The following is a 12,610-nucleotide window of genomic DNA, read 5'->3' as shown; positions in this document are numbered from 1 at the left end:
TTTGCCCTTTGGGCCTTCGAAATTCCACCCAACGTACAATAGGAACCCCGTCCATGATTATAATTACTTCCTCTTTGTCGTTCCTCAAGGTAGGTTTATTTTATTTTCCAAGAATGGAATAGAATGGAAGAAGTATTATCACAAATGATGTAGCTATGGTACAATAAGGCCCTTAGGCCCGTCTAGTTAGGATTGTCTATCACAATGGGAGATGGGAAATAGAAATATACACAAAACAAAGGCCCTCTGAACGGACACAAGAAGTACACAGGATGAAGAAATAAGAAGAATTCCGCAAAACGCCACCCCAATGAAGTAGGCCCCGTTCCAAATGCATGCAGGTTATGTTGAACATCACAACGGTTGGCTCTCGTCCAAAGAGCCATGGTAAATCTCGAGTTGCTTGAGGAGATACTGGTACATCACCAGCATGGTTCCGCTTTGAATGCTGGTCCACACACCGCGTGGGCCCACGCCGCGGAACCACCCCGCAAAGCCCTCGGTACGGTAGATCATCTTCAGTCCCGTGAACACGGATGATGTGTCTAGCCGTGGAGCTCCAGGAGGAGAGACCGATGTAGAGGGTGACGAGGTGGAAATCGGTCGCGAGTGCGTCCTCGACGACGCGTGTGATTGGGACGAACTAGGAGCATGGGGCCGCGGGCTTTCCTTCGGGACGTGATCGCTAGCGAATTTCGCGCTACATAACCGGGTGGACTTTGACGGAGGATTTTGCTGAGTTTGAATGCGCGTTTTAACCACATCCAATGGGCAGGTAATCACGCCAGCCATTCCACCTGCAGTAGCCGCCGTAAGAATTTCCAAGGTCAGTCCAATATCCCGGTGTCCGACCCATTGCTTTGCAATGTTCTGCTCTTGCTCGTAGAATGCAAATTGCAGCGCAGAGAATGGGAGATCACGGTAAATGGTAGCTTTGTAGCCGTGATACAGCGCTGAGAAGCCCTCTTGGTGAATGATAGTTCGGAAGGCATCAGTCATGCCGCGGTAGTTGTAGCCTGAGTTGAAATGTGGGTTGTTGTATCGGCCTTGAAGTTGTAGTCGAGTCTTCAGGACCTCCGAGGGGACGTAAACGATGGAAGCCGCCAAATCGGCCAAGAAACCACTCGATAGATATGCGATGTTCTGGTTGATGCCCGCATCGATCATCGCCCGCTTCGTGTACTCGTAACAGCCGAAGAATACCACCGTGCCGGGAAAAGAGCCCAGCGCCGCTGGCGTGACTCCACCGTATAACCCACGGAAGAAACCTTCTTGTCGATAGATAGTCGCATATGACGAGGTCATCGAAGTGTACCGAGGCGGGAAATTCGGGTCGCCTTGTAGCCGGGTTTTGACGGTGTCCAACGAGTGCATCAACATATCACCACATGTTCCTCCAGTTCCACCCGCTAGCATTGCCTGTATTAATGAAAATTGTCAGCCTCCGCAGACTTATCAGTGTAGCCTGTGCGCCACCCGAAACAGAATCATACATGAAGATATGGCGGACGGGGCTCCTCCTCCAACATATGGTCATCCCGGGCATGCCGGGTAGAACCCGGAAGGATTATCTCATGATGAACCAAAGGCGCCGGGGTTTGTGCTGCCGCAGTCGAGTCCGCCGAAGCCGCCGTTGTCGAAAACAGGCCGAATAGTCGCGAGGTCAGGCTCATGGCAATATGAGCCGACACTGGACTCCCGAATACGGTCGGGGCCCGGGGGGTAGGGGGGATGCCGACGAGTAAAGAGAGAGAAGGGATCCCCCTGTTGGATCAAGTATAAAGAGTGATAAGAGAAGGGAGGTGAGTAATGGAGATAACTTCCCCGTTGGCGATCCTCGGGTCCGACTCAAAATTCTGGTCGGCGGTGTTTTTCTTTTCTCCGCGCTCGCCGCCTCAGGCAGAACGTGCGTCATTGGCTTTGGTTTCCGTCGGTGGTGACCGCCTACGCAAAAGGGTGAATGAGGGCGTGATTGGATGCCTCAGGCACGACAGCACCCGGCTTCTACCGAACTACTACTTACAAGTAAAGGCGGGCTTAACCCGAGCATTCCATCTCGTTCCAGCCTGATTTGATCGTTAACTATTTACCATTCATCGGCAATAGAGTCAACAAATCAAGGATATACGCAGATGGGTTTTATAGAGGGAGATGATCCAACGAATACACTTCACGAGGGCTAATCCTCTAGTACGAGCACCGCAAGTCCTACAATCAGTATGCGATATGGTGAATGTTCACGTTGATTCGGTAGATTTCGATATGAAGAAAAGTTCCACCGCAATCATATATGAAAATTAAAACTGCTTCAATAATCGACCCTCTCAAACCAGAACCCGTCATCCTCTAGTAGTCGGGTCAATTCGACCTCATACTTCCGCTCAGTCACAAGCCTGATGTTCCGAGGGATTGAATCCTCCTCAGACAAGATCCTCTTCGCTCTTCCATCGTCTGGGCAATTCTCGAAACGAGATTGCTGATTTGAGCAATCCTTGTCGTCAGACCAAGGAATAATCGATATGTATGAACTAGGGACTTCGCCGGCTCCCAGGTCCACGTATCTAGTGCAAATAAAGGCCAGGTATCCACCGTCTAATCTGCAAATTTCGAAAGTGCAGTGTATTAGGCAATCATTGCAGGTGGCCACAAATTTGCTTTCCAGCGACTCGGGAATTTGGGGATATTTTGATGGGCGCGGCCGCGCACAACTAATTTCAGAGGTTGCAAACTGCTGGGGGATACATCTGAGGTGCACACACTGGTTCCTCTGTATGAAATGTCCCCATTTTGCGACAGCATCATCCTTGTGTTTCTCCTCGAGAAATTCCTCTCGCCCGATTCGTAAGCTCTGTACTCGTAGGCACAGTCTTGCGGTATTGGGGAAAATCCGTGCGTCGATGGACGTAACTTGGGTAGCGTGGTGTTGGAAGAAGATTGAACGCTCAGGGGAATCCCAACCATAAAGATCTGGCACTCTGACATCTGTGTATGATAGAGAATCCACAGAATTTCCATATTGTGGCTCATGGAGGTGTCGTCTGATGGCAGTTTGGACATGGGCAACATCAAGACGATACCGCGTGTCTCTTAATTGCCAGACGGCCGCGTTGGTGCCACCCCAATGTCTAGTTTTTAGACCGGGTTTGCAGCAAATTCTGTCAAACTGGAATGACCCTGGGTGTGGGATGTTTCTCCAGAGATATAGCTGAATGCAGTTGCAGCAATTATAGTATTCCGGTAGGTCCTCCGAGACTCTGGCCAAGAACCGGGAGATCTCACTGTCTGGTTCACCACCCCATTCACAAGCGAGCATGCCTTTGAGTGGCTTCCCACCACAACGTGTGACAATATTCATAAGTCGGTGGCAACAGAGCGCCAAATAGACACGGTCCACAGGTGAGAGGTAGTCCAAAATCATGTGCAAGAGCTCAACAGGGAGGCCAATGAGAGTGAGGTGAGTCGCAATGATAATAACGCGTCTGCGAAGAGAGACACGTGCCGAAACCTTTAAAAATAGGCTGAGCGAGATATCAGATATCACTGCCGATGGGGCAAGATTGAGAAAAGTGGGGAAGTGAAGAAAGTCATGAGGCCAGGGGAGGTTGAAGAAGGTCGAAGAATCTGTGGATTGATCCCTGCTGTTAAGAAGAGAGGAAAGATGTTCGAACTCATAGGTAGTAGGTGCGGATAATCAAACGTAGGAGATCTCTCAGCCCAAACAACCAAGGGTACGCCCTCAACTGGTCAACCTCGCAACTTGCAGTTTGTTTTTACGACTTTCTAGTCAGTCAACGAATAAAATACCTGTGAGTATGCTACCTTATCAGATTCCACCTGGTTGAGATTATATCAAAAGCTGTACTTACGCGCAGGTCTGCAAAATAAAAATAAAAATTGAAGATGCTTCTACTTTACGCAGATGAAGTCTAGAAATTCATCTTATCAATATAGTATACTATCAGTATAGAAGACGTCAAGGACGCTAAGAGGAGAAATTATGTAATTTTCTTTCTTGGTGAGAGGATACAAGAAAGATTTAGCAGGGCCAGACTGGCCCTCTTATAAAGATCCCGGTAATGGAAGCAAACAGCGGTTATGACGGAGATTTCCATTAGTGGCCGTATACCGTCCTTGTCATCAAGCACTGCTCTCTTTGGAATGGATTTCTTGACTGAGGGCGTCCGCATAGGATGGCTTCACTAATAAATCATTGCAATCCCGCTATTTCACACAAGTGAAAGACGAAGGGTCATTGGGATCTCCACCAACGTATGTGAAGACCTCCGGGTAAGGGCACAAATATGCCGTGCGAGTAGTTGAGCTATCCGAAGGTGCGACAGCGACAGCGACAGCTGCAAGACGGTCCGGCACAGTGCCATTCTCAACCCGCGCCTTTAGAGCCCCGAGGACTGTCTCAGTAGGGTCAAAGCCAGTGCTACCCAACCCGCAATGGGTAACCCCGGGCGCTAAGAAGAGCCGATAATGTTCTGCGGCATGAGGATCCAACTTGAGAACACGGTTGTAGTAGTCCGCCGTGCCGTTCGTAGGAATAAGCTGGTCTTGCATACCATGCCATGCAATCATCTTGGTTCCTGCCCGTTTCATCTTGCTGAGACCTGGGTTCTCAGTTCCAATTCCAGACGCGAATTGGTGAATGGATTGTTGGAAGAGCCGATCGTAGTCGTGCCGTGTAAGGTTGGAAGTGTCAAGAGGCATCACGAGCCAGGAAAACCTTTACCCAGTCATCGCTAATCGAGAACGGAATCACCGTGCAACTATCGATTGATGTGCATGTAGTACCGAGGATAAAAGCCAGGCTAGAGTCGTAGTGGAAGCCATACCACTCAAAACTTCCATCCGCAGATCGAGGTCCTTCCCAGATTGCGGCAATAAGCTGGGCCATCTTTTCAGTGATTGTAATTTCGCCGCTAGGATCAATACATTGGACCTTATGGCCAATCAATGAGGAAGCCTTGAAGTGACACTGCCCTGGGAAGGCGATGATACCGTCTTTCACACCGTCGAGATGATCGCATGCTTCAATAGCCGCTTTGGTAAATGCGTCTAGAACACAAGTCGGGGGCTGGACATCTGAAGTACGGTTAGATGATGAAATATACCAAGCCAGCAAGCGTAAATAAAAGAAAGAACGATCAAAGGCAAGAAAAATCATAACCTGGCGGTCAAAAAAAGCAAACTTGGAATATTCCCCCGTGTTAAGTTACTCCAGCAAAGAGTTTAACAATTAAATCAGGAAATGTATGACTTACCAAGAAGATTAGCCATGAGCGGACCCCAGAAGACAGCAGGAGCAAACTTTTCCCAGCTGACTGCCGGTGCACCAGCCACAATTCCATCGAAGAGTTCAGGATGTTGCTGCGCCATGGCATGTCCTTGACGACCACCAGTAGAGCAGCCATGCCAGTACGAGTACTTTGGCGCCGACCCATAGTACATTTTCGTCGCCATCTTTCCAAGGATGGCCGCCTCTGCAATGGCGACAGATGAAAAGTCCTGTACGTTAGGTCAATTGATATCCCCATTCTTTTTCAACGCCCAATCCGCCAGCGTGGCGACATTGTCATGACCTCCGTCTGTGGAGGAGGATGCATATCCCGCCAGGACTGGAGAGAAAAGCTCAGGCTGACCACCGGCGTACCAACCCCCACCACCTGTCATCAAAAACTCTGAGTTCCAGTCCTTTTTATTGAGAGGTAGCCCTATGTACGTATTGACGACATCTTCCTGGCCACGATGTGTGTATGTAATCGTGATCAAGCAGATATCCACTGTTGGCGCAGGGGTGCCAGGAATATCTGGAATGACACCAGCACCACCAGTGGCGTTGCGACCGCTGGTAGAAAGGTTGTGGGCAGGAGTAACATCGAGAGAAGTAATGTCAATGCCTTTCAGCTCAAGTGACTTGAAAGTACTTGTAGTACACGACGATGTGCGAGATGTTAAAGCATCCGGAATGAGGCCCGACAGGGTTACCATTACGGCAAACATGCCAGAAACCATGATGTCAATCAACCCAGAATATCTTCCAAGATGCCAGGATAACTTTTTTGGGGTTATTGCAAAAGCTATGAAGTGAGAAATCCGACCTACTTTATACCCGTGAAGCGAAGGGTGCTTAAAGATGACATACAATACCATTAACAACACAATCCCCTGGTAAATAGTTATGATATTCTTGTTTGAAAGTCAGCAATCAGCTGGAGGCGGACTAGCGGGATCTAACGCCTGGCCCCGGCTGGTCTGGACACTGGAAGGACCTGAAATCGCACGGGCCATCGATCTCGATCCTCGTGGAAGAATTATACTTCTCTAGTGCACTTTCCCAAATAGGCATTTCAATGGTAAAGCGATGCCAGCAATCGCACGGCATAAACGGCATAAACGGCATAAAAGCAGGCTTCTTTGAGGCTGATTATTGATCAAATCATCAAATGCGCGGCGGGCTTGGCATCTCCATGCAACTGTCAGTTCTGGAGCATCACAGCACCTGTGGAATTCCATCAATAAAGTGACCGAAAGATGATTCGAGTTGTCTACAGGGGTTTGAAGAGTGTATATTGACTTTCCCAATCTAGCTAAACGGATCTAAATGGGGTTGGTCGATATGTACGAACATTTCTGTGTTGGCGGAACCCACAACCAGTGCGGACTGTGTCGCCAAGCGTAAGCCGGACGAATGACAGGGACAGGGGCATCGGTGGATTTTCTAGACAGTCCCGACACGCTTTTCTATGAAATTTCAATTTATGCGGAATCAAATCGATAGGAATAATGTGGCTTGACACTCGGACTTCAACCAATAAAATCATTGGATGCTTAGCACGAAGATTTTGGTCGCACTTTTGTATAGAGAGAGTGAAGTCAATTAGATTATCTCACCTGCAACATCGGTCTGACCGTCAACATGGCTTGGAGCTGAAGAGGGGGTATATTAGCACTAACTTTTTCAGCTGGAGAAAGGACAGTCAGTCTCAATGATCCATTGCGCACGGTCTTAGAAATCCTCGAGATTCATCCCAAGAGAGAAATCAAGGAACTGAAGATCAGGGAATCAATAACAGAGCTAATCCGAATAAGACTAACGTTCGGTCAGCACTGCAGAAAGTCACAAACCAAATGTCCGGAGTGATCTCGGAGAATCTCATATCTACTACTCCCGCTTTCCAATGCTGTTACTAGTTTCCAAGCATTATATCAGGCAATGGAATATAAATTCCAACAAATATTTAGTAGCGACACGGCTGCGGTCCTTTACACAAATTCCAGTGGACTGAAACACCACCTAGAACAATGCGATAGAAGAGAATGAGCCTCAGATATTCTGATGGCGCTCCAAGCGCCACTATGCAGGGGAAGCAGGAAGAAAGATGCCAATCAGCAGGTTCGAAGCTATCTGAGAACTGCTAAGGAACAAAGAAGAAGAAAGGGAAAAAGCCAGCCCAAATAGGCCATCATATTCTCCCTCATGTGCACGGAAACGAAGACTTTACCATAACATGGAAGTCTGCCCATCCCCAGAGCATAGTTATGTGCAATCTAGCCTTTTGGGACATCCAATACTTCGTGCCAGAGTTCTGGGCGGCAACATCAACTACATCATAGCCGAACACTTCGGCATTCTTGCCGGCAACTAGAGCCGCTCCACCCCCGGAAATTTCCCCGCATCTTGCCACCACAATATCCATCCGTAGTATTTTTCTCAGGACAACATCTTCGAAGGGAAGGTCTTCCAAAATAAATCAATCTACAATGTCGCAGATCAGACAAGACCGCTCAAAACGAGACCAATATACCCCGCATGCCTGGTAATCCACCTATTTTGAAATGCTTTGTCACTAGTGAAATTACTGATTTCGGAATATAAGCCACGAGTGCCACCGACGGAAAGTGAAGGTCTGTAGCCATCAGATCAATATTCAATATCTTACTCCGACTGAATTAAGATGTGACAGTGCTCAGGAGGCCCACTATGCTCCAATTGTGAAACAAGAGGCATTCAATGCGCCTTTGAGGAATACAAACCTCGAGGCCGAAAGCCGAGAAAGCGCGATTCTGATTTTCTGATAGGGTATGAAGACTCGGGTAATTGATGAGTTCCCATCTCTCTGATGCTAAGAAGACCTTCTATCCAGTGAACCATTCTCACCTAAGGTTTCTCGACCGAAGAAAAGACAAAGCTCTTCGTCCATGAAGACCCAGCTTGCTCGGCTGCAGCGAAAAGTGGATGAACTATGCCACAATCGCCATCGTAGAGGAGATGATGATAAAACGCAAGACTCGCTAAGGCCTCCTGCCGAATCATTCTCTCAGATTTCTTCCCCTTCTAACGTGTTTCTTACCATGGAAACTCCTGACTCGGCTCTGGATAATCGTCTTCTATCACCAGAAGCTCCTCATTCCCCTCAGTATTATTTCGCGATCTTTCAGACAACGGACACCTTCGTTGCTAAGGCTACGTCTCCTAGTAGTCCTAGCAGTATTGCGACAAGTTCCCAGATCCGCGCCCTTCGAAAGCTTGGCAAGGGCAAGGACACACCACAGTCACAGCGAGTATCGCCGAGAATCACGAAGGTTGTTCAATTGCCCGAGTCATCTATATTATGGTCCCGCGTGGAAGCATTCTTGCAAGAGTTCGGATGTTTTTGGCCTTTCTTGCGCGGAGAGAAGGTTCGTGACAGACTATCGGTCACCATAAGCTCGGCGCTGCGTGGCAGCCATCCAAATCAAATTGTCGTCACTGCGGCAAATTGTAAAACTATTGCCATTCTTTTCAATGTGCTGGCCTACGCGGACCTGATGGATGAAGCATTTGTCAACGGCGATTTTGCTCCCGGGTCTCAATCCTATTGTCAAGGGTTAAGTCTAATGGAGTCTTTTGGAGTCCTCCATGACAATGATTTGGACACCATGATATACCACACTATCGCGGCATCATTTTTCCTGGCAGCCGAAAAGCTACATACGGCTCTGCAGAGTGCTTCTCAGGCCTTTCACATTGCTCGCTGTCTTGAGCTGAACAATCAGAAGCGATGGCCAGAAAATACGGAGGACGAAATTGCTTGCCGCCAGTCTCTTTGGTGGACATTGTACTTTCTGGATAAACGAATCACGCAAAAGATCGGGATCTCATACTCTGTGCGAGAAAATGAGTGTGGCGTCAGAGAGTTTGTTGGAGACGAAGCCGACGGCGGCGTACACGACCATCATGACATGCTCCAAAGCATGGTCAACTACAGTCATTTGTGGGCTTATATCTGGGATGGCTTTTTCTCGCCACGAGCCTCAGTAAAACAAATTGACTTTGATGAGGTTGAGTTGACAGATACCAAAATTATGCTGGCTTATCGTCGTCTTCCAGATAATCTTTCTTGGGAATCCCAAAAGGCTTTGGAATACATGAAAGGTGATGACGAGAGACAAATTCGGCGGCGACTTCTTGTTTTTCTGGTAAGAATTTTTGAAGAATCTTACCCCCACACTTACTCAACATAAACTAATACTCACACGATAGAGGTTTACATTCCTTCGTCTAAGCATTAGACATAGCCATTTACCATCGGAGAAGCATGAGCTGCAGCGTCGCGAGTCATGCATTTCTCTTTGCAAAGCAATGGTAGACGCGGTTCAATCTTACACCGATGCGTTCGGCAGTCACAAGCCCAGTGGCTATTTTTTGACATCTGCGCTAGTGGAGAGTCTGTATTGGATCGAGATTGAGAGGCGACAAGCAACCCCAGTGGATGAGGCGTGTCACCTGGACAATATCAAGGAAATAGCAAGAAGACTCCTCCATGATCTTTCCTTGAGCATTGGGGCTGCTTCAAGAGCCTATGAGTCTTTGAGTGATGTTCTTTCCAATAATGTCTGGGAAGAGCTGTTACAAGCTCCTGAGAATTTACCAGACTTCAGTGAGCTTTTCAAAGACGACATGTACTTGCCTGAAGACACATCAGAAACGATAACGGAAAATCACTCGCCTAACTCGAAATATGCAAGTCTCTTGTCGAGATCCATGCCTGCATGGATCGCTGAGAATGGATTAAATGACCTTGAGGACTTCGACTGGGAATTACTTATGGAGCCTCTGCCTTCCAAACGGGCAAAAATGGTTGAAGAGTGAGGAGACTTCCTACAGAGCAGTGGTATTTGACCCAATTTTCTGTCAGATCCTCCGTTCTACTACAAGCTACTACTCGATTTACATTCGGAGTCTACATAAATAGATTGCAAAATCGAGAAATAAAAATCTCTTAAAATCTCATTCTAAACAAGAGTTTATCGCATGAAATTATAGACACAGTTTGAAGCGTCACAGCTTTGAGGCCAATATCTTTTCACCATCTTGCGCTTTCACGTCATATTCCTTCAATTTCTTCTTCAGAAGCTTTCCCGTGGGGTTTCTCGGCAATGTATCGATGATCACCACTCCTCCTCTCAATCTCTTGTAATTTGAGACCTTACTCGCAACAAACGTCGCAATTTCCTTTGAGACTTCCACAGTGTCCCGCCCATGCGCCGCTTTCAGGCTCACAAAGGCCCGAGGAATTTCAGTATCCTCCTTGGGGCTCCAAACCCCAATTACCGCGGCCTCGTGCACTGAAGGATGCTGAATGATGATGTTCTCGAGCTCCGATGGTGCAACTTGAAATCTGTAACCCTGTTAATGCCAAAGGATCAGAACGAGCATCCAAAGACGTACCCTTTGTATTTGATCATCTCTTTCAGGCGATCATATATATAAAGATAACCATCCTTATCAAGGTAGCCAAGATCACCAGTGTGAAGCCACCGATCCTTAGCAATTGTTTTCACCGTTTCCTCTGGATTATCCTTGTATCCCCTGGCAGCAAGTCAGCTTCGGATCGAACGTTTTTATCTGTTGCACAACTCACATCATTGCGTTTGGTGCTCTGCAAACGATCTCTCCCGGCCCTCTGGCTCCGACATCTTTCCCGTCGAGGTCTACAAATCGGATCTCACAATTCGCGATCACCGTGCCTGAAGCAGCAAGTGGCATTCCTTTGTTCCGCACGCCACTTTGAACGCATGGCCCAGAGAGCTCAGTGCATCCGTAAGCTGGAAAAGTGTCAGTGTATCAGAGAGACACGTTACAGTGGGACCAGAGTCATGCTCACTTTGACATAGAACTGCACCAGGGAATGCCTTGCGGAGTTTTGCTGCTGTTTCCTCCTACTCACATCAAGATGAATGAGTGAATTATACTCGCAGAATTAGGGCGAGGGGCAATAGGAAAATTTCTCACGTGTAATGGAGCAGCAGAGCAACTGAAATACTCCAACTTTGGGTATTTATATTTACCGACAACCGGATTCTCGCCAAGCAACTTGGCAACAGCTGGAACAATTCTCGCCAGTGTGGCTGATCGATCTTGCATCAGGCGACAGTAGAGCTCCAGATCAAAGCGAGGCATCAGGCAGACATATGATCCCAACCAAAGATTCATAGTGAAACAGACGTAAAGCGCATATACGTGAGACAACGGTGGGAAGAAAATCTCTCTCTGGGATCCACGCCAGTTTTGGGGATTGTCACTCCGTAGTTGGAAACAGGCGGCAACAAGATTATAGTGCGATAACATTACGGCCTTGGATGCGCCTGTTGTGCCACTCGAAAGCAAGATTGCGGCGCAAGTCTTTCTTGCATCAAATTTGCTTGCGCGAATGGGATTGTGCAGCTCAAGTGTTCTCACATTCGAGGGTAGATTGACAATAGGAAGCGGTGGCCAGTCAGTACTACCCTCGCTACCGATGGTGTAGATTGCCATCTTATTGGGAGAGTCGAAATGCCGTGAGCTTTTCCCGATAGCCGGGAGTTTCTCGTACAAAGTACTATCGACAATGAAGAGCCTTGGCTTGATAAGATCAATGGCGTGCGTAATTTCATCAGCATGTAGGCTGTTGTTGATCGCGCTCACAATACCACCAGCCCACCAGACGGCATGAGCCGTGAGGATATAATCGATGCAGCTAGAGGCGGAAATAGACACAATATCTCCCGGCTTCAGGGACAAAGCTTGGCGCAAGTTATATGCTGTCTGGCGAATTTGTTGATGAAAGAGTCCGTATGTGACGGTCTTCCCAGTGATTGCTTCCTCGTAGATTACCTTTTCTGGGTGTGTATTCTCGACGCCATGTTGCATCAGTTGAGAAATTGAAAGATTGTCTGGAATGGCCGTCCATGTCGGCGAATAGTAGATTGACATTTTCGTGATGTGCATCAATGAAAGAAAGGACAAACTCGAACACTGGTCTTTTTCACAAAATGTCTATATTATCATTCAATTCTTGCGACTATTCTATGGCGCTCGTTCCTTTTGACTACATCACTAGAGTCGGAGAGATGGCCGGGACCAGGCTCGGAAATTTTATGCTTAAATGGGAAATTCCGAGAATCGGAAATCTCAACTCCCGCGGTACAAAGACCGGAATAGCTGGGTCGGAGTAAATGGTCGATACCCTGACACATTTCCGTAAAAAGGTTGTCGCATGTTAAACATTGCTGGTGATAATCTTGTCTAACATCGGTGCGAGGATAACTACCGACCGGCAAAAAGTTGGACTCGCGGGGA

The 12,610-nt window shown here is 47.8% G+C and overlaps 5 protein-coding genes across 5 annotated transcripts; 1 reads left to right on the top strand and 4 right to left on the bottom strand.

Annotated features, from left to right (window-relative positions):
- Positions 1–354: 354 nt before the first annotated feature.
- Positions 355–1,673, bottom strand: N7458_002711 (putative mitochondrial carrier protein; the record flags this gene model as incomplete). Its single annotated transcript, XM_056906094.1, has 2 exons — positions 355–1,419; positions 1,494–1,673. The coding sequence occupies 2 exons, from the start codon at positions 1,671–1,673 to the stop codon at positions 355–357; spliced, it is 1,245 nt and encodes a 414-aa protein (XP_056770201.1).
- Positions 1,674–4,221: 2,548 nt separating this feature from the next.
- On the bottom strand, positions 4,222–5,469 carry N7458_002710 (uncharacterized protein; the record flags this gene model as incomplete). Its single annotated transcript, XM_056906093.1, has 3 exons — positions 4,222–4,732; positions 4,761–5,091; positions 5,271–5,469. The coding sequence occupies 3 exons, from the start codon at positions 5,467–5,469 to the stop codon at positions 4,222–4,224; spliced, it is 1,041 nt and encodes a 346-aa protein (XP_056770200.1).
- A 57-nt stretch (positions 5,470–5,526) lies between these two features.
- Positions 5,527–6,021, bottom strand: N7458_002709 (uncharacterized protein; the record flags this gene model as incomplete). Its single annotated transcript, XM_056906092.1, has 1 exon — positions 5,527–6,021. One exon carries the CDS (start codon positions 6,019–6,021, stop codon positions 5,527–5,529), a length of 495 nt encoding a protein of 164 aa, XP_056770199.1.
- Positions 6,022–8,361: 2,340 nt separating this feature from the next.
- Positions 8,362–9,513, top strand: N7458_002708 (fungal specific transcription factor domain-containing protein; the record flags this gene model as incomplete). The annotated part of the gene is made up of 1 exon (XM_056906091.1): positions 8,362–9,513. The coding sequence occupies one exon, from the start codon at positions 8,362–8,364 to the stop codon at positions 9,511–9,513; it is 1,152 nt and encodes a 383-aa protein (XP_056770198.1).
- Positions 9,514–10,330: 817 nt separating this feature from the next.
- Positions 10,331–12,244, bottom strand: N7458_002707 (uncharacterized protein; the record flags this gene model as incomplete). The annotated part of the gene is made up of 4 exons (XM_056906090.1): positions 10,331–10,670; positions 10,721–10,861; positions 10,914–11,097; positions 11,341–12,244. The coding sequence occupies 4 exons, from the start codon at positions 12,242–12,244 to the stop codon at positions 10,331–10,333; spliced, it is 1,569 nt and encodes a 522-aa protein (XP_056770197.1).
- Between the last annotated feature and the right edge of the window lie 366 nt (positions 12,245–12,610).

Source organism: Penicillium daleae (assembly GCF_028827525.1).
Source record: "Penicillium daleae strain IBT 16125 chromosome Unknown utg000002l_segment0_segment0, whole genome shotgun sequence".
Taxonomy (NCBI): Eukaryota; Fungi; Ascomycota; class Eurotiomycetes; order Eurotiales; family Aspergillaceae; genus Penicillium; species Penicillium daleae.
The sequence above is the reverse complement of the archived record's forward strand: the minus strand, read 5'-3'. Positions and strand labels throughout refer to the sequence as shown.